Source organism: Panthera leo, chromosome B1, assembly GCF_018350215.1.
Source record: "Panthera leo isolate Ple1 chromosome B1, P.leo_Ple1_pat1.1, whole genome shotgun sequence".
NCBI classification, from domain to species: domain Eukaryota; kingdom Metazoa; phylum Chordata; class Mammalia; order Carnivora; family Felidae; genus Panthera; species Panthera leo.
Window position 1 is genome coordinate 139,728,661 of NC_056682.1, and position 21,033 is coordinate 139,749,693.

Below are 21,033 nucleotides of genomic sequence, written 5' to 3' on the forward strand. Positions count from 1 at the left end.
AATTCGAAGCAGGCTCCAGGCCCTGAGCTGTCAGCACAGAGCCTGATGCGGGGCTCGAACTCATGAACCGTGAGATCATGACCTGAGCTGAAGTCAGAGGCTTAACTGACTGAGCCACCCAGGCGCCCCAGTATCATGTTTTATTAATGGAAGGAGGCAGTAAAAGTAGTAGATGGAGTTTATTGAGCACTTACTATGTGTCAGAGATTTTGCTAAGTGCCTTATATGCAATAGCTCGGGTAGAGTACTAAGGACTAAAGTGCTAAGTGGATTGTAAATTATTGGTAATTTGTAGAGATGTAAAATAACACGTTGAGAACAGTGTTTCATATTCTACTCAATCTGCTAAATTTTACCTTCTAGAAAACATTTAATTGGGGCACCTGGGTGACTCAGTAGCTTGAATGTTCATCTCTTGATTTTGGCTAAGGTCATGATCCTGGGTTCGTGGGATAGAGCCCCACGTTGAGCTCTGTACAGAGCGTGGAGTCTGCTTGGGATTCTCTCTCTCTCTCCCTCTCTCTCTGCTTCTTCTCTGCTTGAAAGCATGCTCTCTCTCTCTCTCAAAATAAATAAACATTAAAAAAACTCTATAATTATATGTAATTGGCTGATCATCACAAAGTTACTGCATTGCTACATTTTGTTTGCAGTTACCATTTATTTCAAGAATTAATGTTCCTGGCTAATAATCTCTTGAGGACAAACAATTGACGTATGATACAAATATTTATAACATTTATGCACATGCACTTATCTAAATTGGCATTTGGTAGCATAAGTATATGAAGCTTTGTAGCTTTTGTGGTGGATTGTTCTGTGGCTTCCATTTAAGTAAAGAACACATACAAACATATATAAATATATATATATATATATATGTATATATATATACGTATATATATATACATATATATAAATATATATATATATATACGTATATATATATACGTATATATATATACGTATATATATATACATATATATATATACATATATATATATATACACACATATATTTAAATACATAATTAAATTACATATATTTAAGTTTATAAATTCATTTAAATATAAAGTTTAAAAATCTGGTGTGGGCCTATGGCTGACTTTAACCAATAGAGTTCAGCCCATGAAAACATGGAACTAAGCCTTAATAAGGCATGGGAGTTTCCTTTCTTGTGCTCCTAGTAGCCAGCTGTCATATAAAAACTTTGATTACCCCAAGACCACCATCGTAAGAGGAAATCCAACCTAGCCATGTGGAGAAGAGAATGATCAACAGTCCCAGCTGAGCTACACAATAGCCAGCACCAGTTCTGACTTGCCAACCATGTGAGTGAAGCATTTCAACTCTTCTGGCCATTCCTACTTCCTAGCTGACAATGTGTGAAACTTAGGAACTGCCCGTTCAATGCACAGGATTATGAGGAATAGGAAATTACGTTTTTTACACCACTAATTTTAGTGTAGTTGATTATGGCCAAAATGGAAATGTGACTGAGGTAGGTGCCAAATGACCTTGAAGAGATTGATAGTGAAAACTGGAAGGGCAGTGAGCAAAATTGTTAAATTGGAGGTTGAAGCAGAAAGGACCATTGTCCTTTGGTGGTAATGTGCAAAATAGAAAATGTACATAATTTGATACATGGGGATCTCATAAAATTTTTAATTTTTTTTTTTTTAGTGTTTATTTTTCAGAGAGATAGAGGGAGACAGAGTATGAGTGGGGGGAGGGGCAGAGAGAGAGGGAGACACAGAATCTGAAGCAGGCTCCAGGCTCTGAGCTGTCAGCACAGAAACCATGAGATCTCACAAACCATGAGATCATGCCCTGAACTGAAGTCAGACGCTTAACCAACTGAGCCACCCAGGCACCCCAATTATAAAATTTTTAAAGGGCTTTTTTCAACTTGGATTAAAAGAGATAGAGATTTCAAAATGAGAGACTTCTGGGCTTCAATTTTATATGGGCAGGAAGGAATCACACGTGGTCTACTTGCGAAAAAAGAATGACTCAGGAAGTAAAACCAAAGCCCAGAGGATGGAGCTGAAAGCCACAAAGATACAGTTCCCCTAAGTAGAGTTGAGCCCTAATCAAAGAATTGGGAATATCCACAGAGATGAAATATGACACTTCTGGTACCAATTTCTCTTTTGATTCATGACAAAACACCCCAAAACTTAGGGGCTTAAATAAGAACAATTTTATTAACATTAACGATTCTGTGGTTTGAGGGCTTGGCTGGGAGGTTTCTCTGCCCCATGTGGTATTACCTGGTGCTGTAGTCACAGAGGCTGGTTTGTTTGTGTTTGAAGCTGGTTGTTGATTCTGGAGCTCAGCTAGAGCTGTTTAATGGAATAACTTGATTCTCCTCCATGGGACCTCTGAATGTGGCATAGTTTCTAACAGCATGATAACTGGGTTCCAAGAGAGAGCATTCCAAGAGCAAACATTACAAGATGAAGGAAACAAAATCCCTGGTTTTCTTAAAGGTTGGACTTAGATGTCCAACAACATCACTTCTACCTTATTCTGTTGCCAAACGGTAACAGGAGTAGACCAGATTCAAGGGGAGAGGAGATAAATGTCATCTCTTGATGGAAGAATGGGCATACATGAGTGGGAAGGAATTGACAGAGGTCATATTTGGAGATTATCTACTAGGGATTTTATAAAAAGTAATAATGAAATTCCAAGATGAATCTCTTCTGAAATAAATATGTTCAGTTAGAGAAAAAAATATAAAACTTGTATATAACCAAAATAACAAATGAGATAGGTGATTTCAGTGCTAGTCTTCAGATTCTAGTATGACCCATAATCCATCTCAGTAATTTTAAATGCCAAGTGTCCTTTACTTTTATTATTTATTATTACCCTTTTCCTCTCATTCCTTTTATTGTTTTCTATATATTAAAATATTTATTAACAACATTAATACATTCCCTTTTGTTATTTTAATATTACCATTATGTCCTTCTTGAGTTATGTTAGAATAGATTGGAACATTCTGCTTTATCTCCATGATTTTGTATGGTATTATTGAATTTAAACTCTCAAGGACTTAATAATTAACAATATGCAGAAATACTTTCTAATACAACGTGAGGACGGAAGTTTTATTAATTAGAAATGACTGAAAATTTAAAAAAAATCTTAAAAATTTGTGCTATAAAAGAAGAACATTTTGAGATTGTTGGTATTTGTTTACTCAAGAGCCATAGTGAACCTTATGCATATGATTTGTAGTTTGTGTGATTTAATGTACAGTTTTAAAATGGTGTGTTTCATCAGGGACGATTAAAGGGATAGTTCTCAAATGAGGCTTATAAACCATGACTAACAAAGCTGATAATTCATGCTTATGTTCTCTTTTATGGATAAAGAGATAGTACAGTGAATAGACATAAAGTTGATATTGATAATTGAATACTTATGTGCCATGCAGTATACTAAGTGTTTTACATATAATAGTATCTTTAATTTTTATAACAACTCTACTATGTAAGTACTACCATCACCCCCATTTTTCAGGTGGGAGAAATGGAAGACTAGAGAGGTTATATAACTTACCCAATGTTGCAAGACTAAGAGGCATTAGGGCTAGGAACTGAGGCCAAGGCCCCATTGCTTTACCTGTATGCTACATTCATTATTTGATACAGAGTGGCATAATGAAAGAATTGAGGGTTGGCTTGTGGATGACCCCACTCCATCCCTGACACATTATGTGATAAGAGAATAATAACTAATGTCTACGTAGCACTCACTTTGTACCAAACACATATACATATGCATTATGTGATAGGTTTTCCAGAAGAGTAACATAGCAATGAAAATGAGAAACTATAATGAAGAGGATTTGTTTTGGGTGCTAGTCACTTTGTTTCTCCTGTCTCTCCTAATACCCTCTCTGACCAGTCACTTACTTCCTTTCGAATGCTCAAAGGTGCCAAATAACATTATGTTGTAAATATCATAGTGGACACCCAATAAATACGTATAAAATGAGTGAATGAAAACCCAACTGGAGCAGGCATTATTATTTACATTTTATGAATATGGAAACTGAGCTCCAGGAGATTAAGTAACTGCTGGTATTATACAGTTTGTTAGTTGCAGAACCAGACTTGCAGTTCATTTTTAATTTGCTCTAATCCTTGAGTCTCCCTACCTCATTACATAGCTTCCCATTTAACTTCTTTCCAGGAGTTCACTATAACTCTTTCCTCTCTTCTTTTTCCTTTTCCTCCTTTCTGGTTTCTATATCAAAATGTTCAACTCTCAGTTTGCTGGGTGAGCTCTCCTTAGAATCAAGGACAAAGTAGACTGGGTGAACAAAATCCTACTAACACGGGAAATGACTAATATCAACTTAACAACAATAGTAGCTACAGCTTACTCAGTACTTATGTGCCACTGAATCCTCACAATGGCCCCATGGGGTAGATATTTTCACCTCTATTTTACAGATGAAGGAACAAGATAGGGCTTGGAATTAATCTGTATTATCTCTGGGTGTAAGCTGTACCATCTGAGAAAGTATATTGTACAATTTAAAAGATTATCCTAGGTACCCCCCAGCCCCTTCAGTAGAGGACTGACTGGCAAAATAGTTAAGGAAAAGAGCATTCCAATAACATGCAAAGGTTTTTAAATTAGTTCAGATTAGAAGTTCTTAATTCTGGCTGCACAGGAGAATGCTCTGGGGAGTTTCTAAAAAATACCTGAATCTTTCACAAAACAAGTAAATTAGAATCTCTTCAGTTAGAGCCCTGAAGAGATTTTTTTTTAAGCCCATCATTGATTCCAGGGTACAGCCACGGTGGAGAACTAAGGTGCATCTGTAGAGATGTGTGTGGACTATTTGTGAGCCCTTCTCATATCACCACATAGATTCAGTGTTCACTTGCGGTGGGTGCTCAGCAGGGGGATATAGATTGACTAAAATCTGGAAAGAGCTTTGAAATCTGAAAAGTTCAATTACCATACAGATATACTGTATAAACATAATGTCCTTAGTCACAGGTAAAAGTTACTTAAAATAAAAAAAAAAATGTGCCTCACTTGTGTTAGTTGGGCAAGTTAGAATTCTTTGCCAACCATTTTATTATGCCCCTATTTACAATATATATTTATGTTTAGTGATGACATCTTGAACACTTTTCAAAATGCAAAGTGTTCTATGCGTGGGGAAAAGCCATTGATGTAGCACATTATATGGCAGCTGTAGTTGCTGTGTTTCCTTTCCTTCTCTTGTCTTTTTGTCCTTTCCCTTCCCTTTTATCTCTTCCTTTCCCTACTCAGCAGAGAAATTTGAAAGATACTAACAGAGTGGAAAGTGTTATTTTATAGATTTAAAAAATGAGTCTGCGTGTTTTTGCCTTTCTTCCCTGTCCCTCTCTCTCTTTCTCTCTCTAATCAGTATAATTACAACATAAAAAAGAAACAGTTGATGATACATTTTGGCCCCCTGATTCTCAACAAAAAAAATCGGAGCTTTAATGTCCCATTTTACTTGTTTCAAGTCTCTTTCCAAGAAGTATTTGAGGCGTCACTGAACGTAATAACATTGCAGAAAGATAACAACATAAAAAAGGAAAAGTTAAGATCTTGCAAAAGAGGATGTAGCAATAGGTTAATCATAGGAGTGTAGCAGAATTCTGTGAATGAGTAAGAGATTTACCGTGGGCTTCCCAATAATCAGGGCAAGAAACAGTTCACGTAGTTGTAGTTAGCAGAATGGAGGAAGTATATAGCGATTACTCAGGGATGACAAGAAACTTCTGCCTCGAGACCTTATAGGGGACATTATGTGTTATGATAGCAGCGCCCTTGACTACCGCTTCACAACAAATACCAAAGTAGTTTTGGTATCTCTCTTCCTGTAGTTGAAGACCTAAAGTTAAAACCAAACTTGGTGAGGATGATCTAAGAGGCTGTGGGATTTGAGCTTTGTAATGTGTAAATATTTTTTTTGTTTTTATCATTCCTCACTTGCCTTTTTTTTTAAAGAGTCTTCTTCAAGTCTTAGTGTAGATGAATGAGTCCTGTTTTTAACCTTCAACATCATTTGCTTTCCCCTAAATTAGCTGTTTATGCATAGACAAATTTAGAACTTCTTTTTAGTGGCTTGGGATTTTTTGAAGCCCTGAGATCTGCCCTGTCTTGTTTTAGCTTTCCTTCCCCCTAAAGTGATACTTGTTGAGGCAGTAGAGGCTGACAGACTGTGTCGTTACACTGGAAGGAGATAAGACCAGGGCTCATGTGTGTTGATGTTGACTGTGGGCAAGAAACACTTTTCCTCTAGGGACAGTGCGGCTGCAAAAGGAATGATGGAATTCAGTGCTATGTAGAATATTATGGTATCAGGTGTGGGTATGGATAGAAAAGCCAGGGGTACTCTACTTCTAATGAAATGAACTAGCTGAGACATCCCTTCCAAAAAAGCTCTGAATTCCACACTGGGCAAGTTCATTTAACTTAGAGTTGTCTGCTGCTGTTGTCTGGTGTCTGGTTCTTAGAAGTACTTAAAAGGTGAAGTGAATCTAAGCTGAATGGAGAGGGTGATTTTTACCTTGCAGAATCTGTGTAAACTTAAATTTCAGTTTTCTTTTTCATTTCCTTTTTGGTAGCAAACAATGCTTGAGGCCATGCTACCACTCATTTCTGGGAAGCATCAAATAGTTGGTTTTTGTCCTCATTGAGACAGCATCAGCTTCAAGTTGTTTCTGTAGACACTAAACATAAATATTTAGGTAAAACAAGCTTATAAATTATGTGATTTACTCCATCATCTGTGGAATTAGAAATCTTCTTCCTAGGACAGATTGAAACATTTATTGAACACTTACTTTGTAAAAGGCATTATAGGGGCCCCTGGGTGGCTCAGTCGGTTAAGCGGCCGACTTTGGCTCAGGTCATGATCTCACGGTCCGTGAGTTCGAGCCCCGCGTCGGGCTCTGTGCTGACAGCTCAGAGCCTGGAGCCTGTTTCGGATTCTGTGTCTCCCTCTCTCTGACCCTCCCCCATTCATGCTCTGTCTCTCTCTGTCTCAAAAATAAATAAACATTAAAAAAAAATTAAAAAAAAAAGTCATTATAATAAGCAGTAAGTGCAGAGTAAGGGGATACATTATAAATGATAGACACAGTGATAGCCCACTGTAAACTTGCATTCTAGTTGAGAAGTTAAAATATGAGATTCAGTTAAATTAAATTAGTTACATTATTTCGAAGTAGAATGTTTTTGAGAGCCAAAGTGTTCTTTAAAGTAAAAGTTGAACAAGGGTCTATTTGCGGTACCTTACAAGAAAGAGTGTGATTAAATTAAAGATAGGTTCAGAATAGGCTGATTTTATTTTATTTGATTTAAAAAAAAATTTAACGTTTATTTATTTTTGAGACAGAGAGAGACAGAGCATGAACAGGGGAGGGTCAGAGAGAGGGAGACACAGAATCTGAAGCAGGCTCCAGGCTCTGAGCTGTCAGCACAGAGCCTGACGCAGGGCTCAAACTCACAAACTGCGAGATCATGACCTGAGCCGAAGTTGGCCGCTTAACCTACTGAGCCACCCAGGCTCTCCCAGAATAGGCTGATTTTAAACCAGGTATTAAGAGAGACAGAGATGGTAGGAAGAGATGACTGAATCAGGAAGGAAGAAGATTAAGGTCAAACTTTGAAAGTTGTCTTGTGTTTTTGGAACATTTCTTGAGATGGAAAACTTGTCTGATAATAATTTTCATTGCCATATCAACATATAATCAAGAAGTTACTTTTAAAACATGATTGAAGCTCTGGTAAATGGTTCATTTATTTCAAGTATTTGACATACAACATTGCTGCATAAGTTTTTTTTTTTTTTTTTTTTACTATTTCTGACATGTTTTAATAGTGTATTATACACACACACACACACGTTTATGTATGACTCCAGTAGTTCCTTGATGTTCAGATAATTCACTTTTTATAATTAATTTTTCATCTATCATTCTTAGTAGTGCAGGTGCTCTTCATGTTTTATTTAAAGTATTATATTTCAGGGGCGCCTGGCTGGCTCAGTTGATTAAGTGTCTGACTTTGGCTCAGGTCATGATTTCATGGTTCATGAGTTTGAGCCCCACGTCAGGCTCTGTGCTGACAGCTCAGAGCCTGGAGCCTGCTTTGGATTCTGTGTCTCCCTCTCTCTGTCCCTCCCCCCCATCTCTCTCTCTCTCTCTCTCTCTCTCAAAAACAAACATTAAAGAAAAAAAAAATTAAAAAAAAAAAGTATTATACTTCAGTTTACCATTGCAAGGCTCTTCTGTTTAGAAAGGTATTTTTCTTTGCTTCTTTTTAAAAACTAAAATTTCGAAAACAATATGTTAAGATCTCTCTTCTGGTCTTTTAAACTTAAAATTTTTAAATGAAATTTTAAGTTTATCTCAGATTGTTTTTGTAAAGTTGTTATATTTATCTCATATGACTCTTACAGTTTCTTTATTTTTCAAGGGGTCTTTGGAACCTATATTTAAAAAACCCTGAAAAAGGAGTCTTCTCTTACTTAATACACATAAAATAGCTCTTAATAGTGTAGTCATACTTCATTTAGACATACCACATTGGAACACTAATTAGTCATGATGGAAAAGATTCTTCTATAGTTTTTCATCTTTTTCATTTATACTGCCTCTTGCAAGAATCCATTATCATCCATCCATCCATCCATCTACCCATCCACCCATCTACCCATTTATTCTTTCATTTGTTCATCAAATATGTATTACTACCTGCCGTATTCAAGACAATGAGCTGTCCAGTGTTCGGATGGGTGAGATGTTACAAAAATGAGTAGATTCTGAGATATTTGACTCTGGAAACAAAAATGGAGAATGTTGATTTCTATAAGTTAAGGATTAAGTAATGTGCCTTGGAAATTTGCAAATAACAAAGAAAATTTTCAACGTGTAGGGAAGCGGTTAAGTGCTTCAGAAAGGCTTTTTTCACTTCAGCTGATCTACTCAGTCCTTGTTTATTTTGGATGAAGGAAAATGTTTTAACATTTAGTAAAAAATACAATAGAAGTTATCTGTTCTCAGTTCAAAAATGCCTAGAATATCCCTAGATTTTTCAAGATGTTTCACATCATCAGTACTTTTACTTTTTGTAGTTAAAATATAAATGCTATTAAATACTTAACTAAAATAGCGAAAAGTATGAGAAGTTATCTGTCCTCAAGGTCCATGTTCTTTCCTCTTACTGAAGAAACCTGAGTTGTAATACTGCCATGTTTTTTGATAAGTGCTTATTGTGACTTTTGCTCATTTTTCTTTTGTTTGATGTTATAATGCATTATTTTTCAGGGGCAAGATTAGTAAAGGCTTGGAGGATTTAAAACATGTTAGTCCAGTAGGAGAAACATACATCCACGAGGGACTAAAGCTAGTAAGTTCTTTTACATTTATAAGCATAGGGGAGAATGTTTTCTTATTCTGTAATACAATAAACTGTAACTCTCTAGTAAAACTCAAAGGCCCCATTGCATGTTTATCTTTAAAAGTTTTTAAACATGCTTTTGTTATTCTAAGGATGAGATTGACTTACCATGGTGATAAGAAAACTTTGGATGGCATTTTGCTTTTTAAGGAATTTTTCATCTTCTGTGTGATTACATTCAGACTAGTCAATCAAAGCTTAAAATTTATCTCCTTTAAACCCACTAGTAACTACTCTATACTGTGAATATATGCACATTTCAAATAAAATAGTTAACCCAAAATACCCTGTTTTAAAAGTCAGTCTGTAATATTTTGATTTTGTCAGACTCCTAAATTCAGCTTGATGGAGCATGCTGGTTAAAAGTTAAAATTCTTAGTTGGATAATTATTCTTCATTTTCAGGCAAATGAACAAATTCAGAAAGCAGGAGGCTTAAAAACCTCCAGTATCATAATTGCTCTGACAGATGGTAAGTTGGACGGTCTGGTGCCATCATATGCAGAGAGAGAGGTGAGTATTGAGCTGAACCTGTTCTTTATACCCCAGTGTATTTTGCTGTGTGTCTCTGTATGGATAGCCTGATATTTGGATAATTCACCTCTGTCTCTCTCCCTCTGTCTTTCTCTGTCTTTCTCTCTCTCCATAGGCAAAGATATCCAGGTCATTTGGCGCTAGAGTTTATTGTGTTGGTGTCCTGGACTTTGAACAAGCTCAAGTGAGTACAGCAGATCTGCAAACTTTAATCTAAATTACATAATTGTCCTAAGGATAGCTTATCAAATTTTTTTCACTGATGACTTACTGTGATGCTAACCATTTGCTAAAGGTTTTCTATAAGGTGGCCATATGTCTTGAAAGCTGCATCAGTCATGTCTAGTTTTGATAGGTTTCATTACTGAAAACAAAACTCTAAATTTCGTGACTATTCATTTGATTTGAAGGAACTAATATTGTAGGATATACATTTGGATTAAAATAATATGAATGCTCCTTCTTGAACTCAACTGACAAGATTATTATGACAGTCTTATAGAGGTATTTTAGTTTGATTGAAAACTTGACTCTTAGTGCAGGGATTTGGGAAAACAAAATTTTTTAATTAAGTTTTGAGGGTTTATATATTAATTTTTTTTTTCTGCTCACCAAGATGACTTTGCATTTAAACTTTTGGTTGAATGTGACATAGGACTCCTGTGTCTCATGCCATTTACAGCTAGCAGAGCTCTGCACTGCTTTGAGATTCAAACTTGGGGCCAATGTAAAGGGGCTGTGGCTGATTCATTTCATTGTGATACATTTAGAATGGCACTGGTGCCGTCTCCTTCAATTCCTGACAGGCTACCCCGGTGAATTAATCTGTAGTGTAATTTTTCAGATGAACATAACTGAAACATAATGAAGTGTATAAAATCTTGTATGTCTCAACTACCCGTTAATTAAATGTTCCTCCTTTTACTAAAGCTGGAAAGAATCGCCGATTCCAAGGAACAAGTTTTCCCTGTCAAAGGCGGATTTCAAGCTCTTAAAGGAATAATTAATTCTGTGAGTATTTTTCTGGGAGTAAGAAAGGCTCATAATTTTAGATACATTTTACAAATGTTGGCAGTAATCTTGATGTCCAGTTCAGGTAGTCATTGTGTTAAAAAGGAAGTTTGTTTGGTACTGTGAACACAGCATAATTCGGAAGATCTGAGATTTTGTTTGTGAGATTTGGTGTTGATTCTTAGACGTTGAACTCAGTGAGCCTGGGTTTGTGATTCCAAGTTTAAGATCTTAGACAGCCTGAGACCCTTATATCCTTTGAACGTGGACTTCCTCACTGTCTTGATATCTGGTGAGTTTTATAGGATTTATGGAGGAAGTATAAAATAAAAATTTGGATTGGAATCTGTGTGATTTCTCCCTCCTCCAAATACGGTGTTTCGTGGCTGTCAGGCACCTTGCCCCAGCGGCCGAGTATTTGACTGCTGTTGTTGTTCTTTCCGTTTTAATGATTAATAGTTTCACTGGAGCTCATAATATTTCTGTTTGGAATTCAGTTGCTCTGTCTCTGGTGATCGTTAGAATCGAGGCTACCCTAAAGAGGATGATGGGAAGTGGGATGATGAAATGTGAAGCAAAACTCCTAGGCTTTCACTGCTGAGGTTTATGTTTCATTTTACTGCCTTTTGCTAGAAGCACTAGGAACAGTTGCTATTAAGTATTTATGATATTTTGGTAAACACCATCCTAAAATGGAAGCGAGTAATATATAGTCTCTAAGCTGGAGCCTTTCCTTTAATCTTTAGGTATTTACTGAAGGGCGGTGGGGTGGGGGGAAACAACTCAGTGTCTTTGGATGTTTCGTTCTGGCTTTTAAAATTTCTCTTTAAAGATCATTCATGTGTTTCACAACCAGAGTGAGATGGATTGATTTTGTTTTTAAGTAGCATGCGAGTTTTTTTCCCCCCTCACTCATGGAACTTTCCAAAGAAAAAAATACGATTTGGTTCTATCACATATCGGTACTTCTAGTGGGCAGGCCGAATGTAAATACAGAACGGAACAGAGATTTTGTTATTTTAGGAGTTTAATTATGCTTAGTATTTAGAAAAAATTGCAATGCAAAAAACAGTAAATATTTCTATACTTGGATTCAAGGTAAATACTCTGCAACTGTGATTTGTTTTAAAATACAGAAACATGCATGGTCAATGCAAAAGGGAGGATAATTTGATCCTATAAATAAACAAACCAGCAGATTGTGTTTTAAATAGAATTTCATTGTGCTTGGGAATTTGCCGTTATTTTTGTAATTATACTGGGAAGGAGAGAAGACCTCTCTGGATTATTTTATTTGGAATTTTTTTCTCTGTATAAAAAAGGTTCACTTCAAAAGACTAATTGGTTTTTTAAAACTCTTTGCTTATGGGCTATGACTGCATATTTCTCCTGTAGGAAATTAGTAGTTGACAACCAGAGAAGATACAGTTGTTGTTTTATTTGTTAAACTTCATTTATTTTATTTGTATTGGAGAAACTTTAGAATGGAATTTCTAACTGCAGTCTTTCTGGCCTGGAGTTCTTGATCGACTTTAGCTTGAGTAAGTTATGTGGAAAGAGTTAGCATGAAATTAGACAGACTTGTGTTATTTCAGCTACAGATTGCAAACAAAGCCTCTTGAGTTTCATCTGGTGGAGGCCGATGGGTATAGCGTTCATTTTAATACAGTTCCACTTCAGCTATTTTGTCACTAAAGGAGGAGTAAATTCTCCTCAGGGAAGCCAACCTCTGGGGAAAGACTGGCAGTAACATGGCAGAGTTGACAGGGGGACAAATGGAGTCATCACAACCAAAGTTAATCTCACTAATGGTTGAGATTTTTATCAACATGATGATAGCTTGGGATTTTTGCTTACTTTGCAGAAATTTAAGGCAATTCAAACACTTTATCTCTCTTCAAGGCAGAGATTGCCTCAACTCTGATAATATACAAAAGCTGTAATTCTGCCTTAAATTTGAATTGCACTTTATACTGACCAAGTACCATGTTATCTTCAAAAAATTATATCTGGTATTTAAAACAAATATACTGTATCTATTTCAGGGTAAGGGCAGAGAGAAGAGACGATCTCTTTATTCTTTATGATTTACCAAACTAGTAGATAAAATTGTGCTGTGAAATGTATTTATGCAAAGCTAAGCAAGTGTAAAAAATTAGAAAATTTAACTCTTTCAGATGTCTGGTACTTTGATTTTTTTTTTTTTAATATTCATTTTTGAGAGGGAGAGAGAGAAAGAGACAGAGTATGAGTGGGGGTGGGGCAGAGAGAGAGGGAGACACAGAATCTGAAGCAGGCTCCGGGCTCTGAGCTGTCAGCACAGAGCCCGACAGGGGGCTTGAACTCCCAGACCACGAGATCATGATCTGAGCCGAAGTCGGATGCTTAACCGACTGAGCCACCCACGTGCCCGCACATGTCTGGTACTTTGAAGGTAAAATATTAGTTAAATTGAGAGATAATTTCTTTTTCCTGCGAGAAGTTCTTCAAATACATCTGGCTTTATTGTCAATGAATTAATTTCTTGGAAGTTAATCTTTAATTGAGAAAAAATGTAATGTGTTCTTCTTGCTTTCTTGATCCTCTCTCACCTGCCCACCAAAATTCAGTGACCTAGATGGTCTGGTCCCTTATCGTATATCACGTTTTGTTAAGACATCGTTTGTCTAAAATCCACTTCTTAATCAGCAAGGATAGGTGTTTCATTTTGGAGCCTTCCTTCCTGTAGTTAAAAAAAAAAAAAAAAGAAGCACTGTAGCAGTACTGTCTTCTGTAACTTCAAAAGCGAGGGACTGAAAAAGGCCTTTGTTCTGAACATTTTGCATGTTGACAATATAATACCTTCTCTAAGATTTACTTGATTCAGAAAATCATTTTAACGTTTTATTTTAATTTGGAATGGAATGAATCATTTCAAAATTTTTAGACTTTTAGGCAAACGTGATATGTGACATTTTTTGGAATATGGGTTTAATCTCCAATCTTAATTAGGGATATTAAGGTTTAAAATTCATTATTGTCTCAAGTAGATGCTGGTAAAACTTTCCTCTTTTTCACCTCTTTTCCCCCCCATTATCTAATTTATTCTTTCATTCATTCATTTATTGAGCTCGAACATGCTTACAGCACTGTTAAGCTCAGAAGAAGGGACATAAACTTAAATAAGACAGACTCTCTGTTTCTGAAGGAGTTTGAAGAATGACGACTTGAGGTTTGGAATATGGTTTTCCCCTTGCAGGAATTGCAAAATGCGCAGATAAGGAGGCGGGAAACTTCAGTGAGTCACTCTAGGTGATAAAAAGGAATCCTATCATGCAATTTGTGTTAAGATGCCAATATGGCTAGAGTAAAGTTAACAGAAGGATGGGATAAGTTTGGATATGTTAAGTCATGGAAGACTTTGGGTGGTGGAATTTGAACTGTGCTCTGACAGTTGGAGTAAATTAGAAACAAGGAACATAGAACTTCAGAAAGAACCTGGGCTGAGTGGCTGAAGCACGGGAGGCAGTGTGTGGCCTGGCTTGGATTATGGAGGGATATGAAGGATATCAGGCTGGATCCAGATTCTGGAAACTCTTGTTTGAATGGGGAATTGGCACTTATTTCATAAGTAATTGGGGAATGATGGAGGAGCAGTTTGGGGATGGGATTGATATGATAGCTGAGAACGTTTAGGAAGAATATTCTTGCAGTAATGGATAGGATAATTTGGAATATGGAAAGGTGTGCTGAGATTGGGAATAGGAAGACCTGAGTATGAGTTCTGACTCTGCCACTGTCTAGCTATGTGGCCTGGTGTACTTCCTAAGTGTAATCTCTCTGATTTTTAAAATTCTCATCAAGTCAAATGGGGATAATTCTATTTCATCGGGTTGTTTTGTGAATAAAATGAGACAATGATTAAGAATGATCTAACTCAGAAGGGTTGGGTTTTAAACCATTTCGTAGGCAACTAGGAATGGCAGGAAGTTGGGACCGTATAGGATAGGTTATTGATCTTTCTGCAGGACAGTCCACTGAGAGAGATGGCTAGAATTCTAAATAATCAGTGTCTTAGAAGAGCAAGACACTGATATGTGAGAGGATCAAATCTAGCAAGTGGGTCGTAAGCGCAAGGATTTCTAGATGGTGTAGCTAACCAAAGTCAGATATTTGGCTGTGTCCTAGTTCTGAATCTTCAGGCCATGGAGCTAGGACCCAGCCAACAACTGGGAAAGGAGATTCAGTATTCCCATGACAAAAAAATTGTTTTTGGTAGAATGTCATGTAGAATTTCAGGACCCTGCATTCAGAAAAGAGTCACAGTTCTTGTCAGGGAACTTGTAGTGCTATTTAGTGATTCAAAGTAGAAACCTAGTTTTTAAGGGGGAAAACCATCTTCAGTGGACCATAGTTCCTTAGGGCTTATTTTAGGTACTGAGATTCTAGGTCTTTCCCAATAAAACTAGGTCAAGGACCACAAGGAAAACATGTAATAAACTCTCTGCCCTGGTCAGAATCATGTCAGGAACAGGGTGGGGCAGAACCTCCAGGGATAAAATTGTTTTCTCTTGCTGAGCCAGTCTCTAATGGGTCTGGAAAACATTAACTGCTGTTATTATTTGATGGCAGTGAAACTGGAAATAAAAAGGTACATTTGGGAAACCTTAAAAGTTAATAGAACCTGAGAGATGACTGGATATAGGGTGAAAAAGACAGAGGGGAATCGAGTATAACTTGGGCATTTTGCCCCCCATCTGGAAGCAGTGAGAGTGAAAGCTGTTTTTACAGAGGGGCACAGAGTGCTAGAGAACACACTGGAATTGGACAGAGGGACAGAAGAGAAGTGGGACTGGGTCTGGGAAGTCCCTGTGGGGAATGTCCCTTTGGGAAGTGGAGGTCCAGCAAAATGTTCAAGTCAGAAAACTTCAGAATTGAGTCATTGTTCCTCCTCTTGTGTTTTCTCCCCTCCCGTTGCCTACAAACACAGGACATAATTCTTCTGTTTTCCTCTTTAGATTATCTTTAATATGTTAGAATGTTAAACAATTATTTTTGGTTTCTTGGAAAGGTGATTACCAGGCTTTGATTTGAAAATGAATTTTGAACTAGTATTCGAACTAGTGTAGGTCAGACTGACGTGTGGGTACCACATGGGTACTGGTTCAGTGTTTCATAATGCAGTGCTTTGGATGGTAGCATTCAAAATAAAATAACACCTCAGATTGGTGAATGATATGGAAAGAATAAAAATAAAAATTCTCTGTGGAAAACCCCCCTCTCTCCTTTTCTTTTCCCCTAAAAGCAAGGCCATGGGATGTTATAGTCTTTGCACTTATTTCAACAATTTTTTTTATAGAGTACCTCAGATGTATTAAGCAGAAGAGATAAATCAGTTGTGAAACTGGTTTTATAAATAACTCTGATCCAAAAGAATTAAGAACACTATATCCTAGGTGATGGCAGCTAATGCCAGAGTTCCTAAGTACCTAACGGGGAAGTATGGGAACATAAATAGGAAGGAAATGATCACTCATACGTGTAGGACATTTAAATAAAACTGTAATAGGTTGTTTATAAAGGGGGGGAAAAGTGCAATCTACATTTCAAAAAATAGCTTCATTCATAGTACTGGAAATGTAAGCTTCATCTGACCTTTGCAGCCAAATTGTTTTTTCTCAGTAATGTCTATTGTTGTTGTTTTGAAAAGTTTCTAAGAAAGGTGTCTACATTATGTTTTAATGAGATGAGAAGACACTGCAAAATTGTTTTCTTTACAGGCAAATCATTTTCATAGAAGAGGTACCTAATGAACATTCTGATAAGACCTCAGTTTAAGTGATTTTAGCAGGTTCTGCTACGAATGTTGACTGCTTAGTTGTGAAAATCTCTATAAAATCATGGTTTGATGAAAAAAATCTAACGTCTGAGCTAACTGTAAAGATATATCCACAGGAAAACCCCCAAACTGGTAGGATTACTCAAAATTGGAAACCAGTTTCTAGGGCTCTTTTTAACAAAAGATTGACTATAATATGAGGCTCACAATAAATCAGCTTCTTCTGGGCTTCTATTTATCCAAGAATCTTTAGTACTGAATATAGATGAAGTGTCTCATTATAACATCTTTCACATTAATGGTAGGAAGGTTGGGACTGTATTTCCTCCTAATCCTTTTTTTGTCTAGTGCCTAATATAGCACTGGGTAAATAGTTATTGGTTAATTTATATTTATCAATGAATGGAAAATAAAATCAGTGCTTTTTGAACATATTTTCATAGTTTTATAATATAGTTATGGTGTATTTAAAGATTAAAAAAATCAAATTTTTTCTTTGCCAGAGAATATTTTGAATTAACATGATTCCATATAACTTTTATTTCATCTTCTTATTTATAGTCCACTGTATTATGACTTTGTTTACAAAAACCACATTCATACTAGCTTAAGAGGAAAAAAAGTTATTGGCTGATATAACTGGGTGGTACAGAGGGAGGAAATTACCTCAAGTACAATTGGATCCAGAGAATCGGTCTATGTTCTTAGGATCTCTCTTTGTAAAATTTACCCATGATTTTATTAGCCTCATACTTTTCTTGTTCAAATGAGTGTCCGATAAAGGTAATTGCCAAAGGTTTCAGGCTTGTATGGGCCTCAATTACCAAGCATATTGGAAAGAGAGAGCTATTGTTCTGGGGCATCAGTATACTCTGTCCCAGATAAGGACTCTGAGTGACTCAGTTGAGTCAAGTGCTCATCCCTGTCAACATATTTGGGCCAGCCTGAGCATCATGCCTACCCTGTGATAAGAGATTGACAGCAAGGCAGAGAAGGAGGAGGCATCATAATCCATAGCATCACTCAGACCACATGGACTGGAGAACACTTTCTCATTAGAAAGGAAACACTGTTCATAGACATGTTAAGGGTAAAAAAGTGTTCTGGGTAGGGAAAAAAAATCAATAGCTATTATAGTCCACTATATTCAAATACCTTTAAATATTTTTGACATCTATTCTCCTATTCTATTCTATTCTATTCAAGACAGAGAGAGTGCAGGTCGGGGAGAGGGACAGAGAGGAAGAGAGAGAGAATATTAAGCAGGCTCTGTGCTCAGCATGAAGTCCGACACAGGGTTTGATCTCATGACCCTGAGATGATGGATGACCTGAGCCAGGATCACAAGTAGAATGCTTAACTGACTGAATCACCCAGGCACCTCTGACGTATATTCTAATTAGACACTTCATTCCTTCCAGATGTTAATTAACTAAAAAATACAAATAGAAAATTTGTTTTAAGTTATTCATTTTATGTACTGAAATTTTATAATCTTATCTTGATGTCCATAGTCCAATGCTCTGTTTGCATTTGCATGATAATTTTACTTGATAACAGTATTATTTTCTTTATGTGGTTGGGACTATAGTTTAAGAAAATCAAACCTACTTTGAATAAATACAGCTTTGTGATATTTTGTGAGAAAACTAAACTAGCCATAGCATTACATAGCCAAACTCAAGGGCCAGAAGGTTGTTTTTTAACATCAATCTGTTGGGCTACAAAAGATGACCTTTGGAGGCTTACCTGTCCTTGAAAGCAAATTCAATCAAGTAGAAGGACATTGAAAAGGAGGCTGCAGTGATTAAGATTTATGAATTAAATGTACCACCGGTATCAATTATAATAGATAAATGCATGATTTCTCAGTTATATCTTATTTTTACCCAAATATAATAATTCTCAATTTATTTGGAAACATTTGTTTTTAAACTAACTATGTTTAACACACGTTTATGGTGTTGGGTTACAAGGATAGGTATGGTACCCTTGACTTTTCTGAGTTGACTGCTTTGAGGCATGTTTGTTTGAATGTAAAACTAATAGAAGAGTTGATAAGGCTTTTTTTTTTTTTACTATTCTTGTTACATAGGGAAATATTTTATTTGCCACTATGGATTTTAAAAAATCAAATAGGACAAATATAGACTTAGAATGACAGTTGGATTTCATGTTTTAGTTAAGAAAACAAGAGAGTGGGCAAATAGGACTGATATGAAATAATATATGTATCAGAGTGAAAAACTTGCTGGAACTCAATTTCTTTAGATTCTGAAACAAATAGTTCATTTGTTATAACTTTATCCATAACTTCGGTGTGCTTTTTATGGAGATTCTTCATCCTTTAAGAAAGCACTAAGTGATTATTCTGAGTTTGTGTTGACTAAAAAAAACAAAAAGATGATAAGCTCTTGTTTCAAATCACAACCATTTTTGGCAGATTTCTATGTGGTAGCAAGAAAAGAAGACTTGCTAATATGAATCGTTTTTGAAAATTGTAGTTGTGAGATGCGGAGGACCTAAATGCCATTTGGGGTTTTTGTTTCACAATTTGTGATATGGGCATTATTTTCACCAACAGTATAATCAGAATGATTCATCTGTTATGTTTGGAGCTGAGAAGAGTAAAAGGCAATGATTATAACTCACATTCTTCCTTAGATTTCTTAGAGTAAAAGTTTGTTTAAAAATTTGTCACTTGTGCTTATACAACTCGCTTACTTGGAAGGAAGAGAGAATCCATTTTTAGTAATGGGCCAGTGCAGAATGAGCTGTATTGAGCAACTGGTATTTTGAAGCTTCAAGCACTTTTTAGAAATGAACTCAACCAAAACATGTGATTACAAATTACTTTTTTTAAAGATTTTATTATTTTTTTAAAGTTTACTTATTTATTTTGAGAGAGAAAGAGTGAAGCGTGTGAGCAGGGGAGGGGCAGAGAGGGAGAGAGAGAATCCCAAGCTGAGTCTGCCCTGTCAGCCCTGAGCCTGAGGCAGGACTGGAACCCACAAACTGTGAAAGTGTGACCTGAGCCAAAATCAAGATTTGGACTCTTAACCGACTGAGCCACCCAGGCGCCCCAAGATTTTATTATTATTTTTTTAAAGTTCATTTATTTGTTTTGAGAGAGAGCAAGAACAAGCAGGGCAGGAGCAGAGAGAGAAGGAGACAGAAGATCTGAAGCAGGCTTTGCACTGACAGCAGAGAGCCCTATGTGGGGCCCAAACTCATGAACCATGAGATCATGACTTGAGCCGAAGTCAGATGATTAACTGACTGAGCCACCTAGGCACCCAGCCACCCAGTTTTATTATTTTTAAGTAATCTGTACACCCAATGTGGGGCTCAAACCTGCAACCCTGAGATCAAGAGTCACATGCTCTCCTGACTGAGCCAGCCAGGTGCCCTATGATTGCAAATTATAATTGTTTTTCATTGATGTATCACCTCATAAAGAAAAATATATATGATAGGGATGTTTGGCAGCCAGAGAGAAAATAAAGATCATCTGAACACTGAAAGCTAAAAAGCAAACAAGAAAAGACTGTGAAAACATCCTTACAATTGTTTTAGCTGCTTATTTTATGCAAATATATGGTTAATTGCTAAGGCTTCATTTTGTTGGGACCTTTGGAATAATGCTGTTCAGTGATTTTTCCTTATGAGATAGAAGCTTGGAATCCTTCATATTAGGATGAACTCCTATAGTGTTTAAAACTACTCCCTGAGTAAGGAAAAAAAAAATGCTTGCTTTTTTAGACTTATTCTTATCCTTAGAGATATTTTCTGACATGTTGTATGTCATGGAAATTCGCTGTTTCTGTCTGTTAAAGATATACCTTGGATGCCTGTAAATTATCTATAATGTTCTACTGTAGATGATGTTATATACCCAAAGTCAGTGTTAAAATTTATTGCTAGGATGAATATTTTTAATTTTTAATGACGTTTAAAAAATGTTATAGATGTTTGGGTAGCAGTTGAATTTAAGTGTAATGCGATATTCTATTTTGGGGGAAAAATCTCTAATATTTAGAATAGACCTTTAACAATGAGATCACAAAGGAAACCATTCAGTGGGATTTATTTATTTATTTCTCTTTTCACATATCCTATCTAGAATTAACCTTCTTTTCTTAAGAAAATAACGTATATTAGGGGCACCGGGTGGCTCTGTTGGTTGAGGCTGTCTC

The 21,033-nt window shown here is 36.3% G+C and overlaps 1 protein-coding gene across 1 annotated transcript in view; it reads left to right on the forward strand.

Annotated features, from left to right (window-relative positions):
* Positions 1–21,033, forward strand: part of ANTXR2 (ANTXR cell adhesion molecule 2) — a 149,702-nt gene that overhangs the window by 10,566 nt on the left and 118,103 nt on the right. The window contains exons 4-7 of the mRNA XM_042936106.1: positions 9,343–9,424; positions 9,880–9,987; positions 10,124–10,192; positions 10,939–11,019. Of these exons, the coding sequence (XP_042792040.1) occupies positions 9,343–9,424; positions 9,880–9,987; positions 10,124–10,192; positions 10,939–11,019 (340 nt within the window). The remainder of the gene's footprint in view (positions 1–9,342; positions 9,425–9,879; positions 9,988–10,123; positions 10,193–10,938; positions 11,020–21,033) is intronic.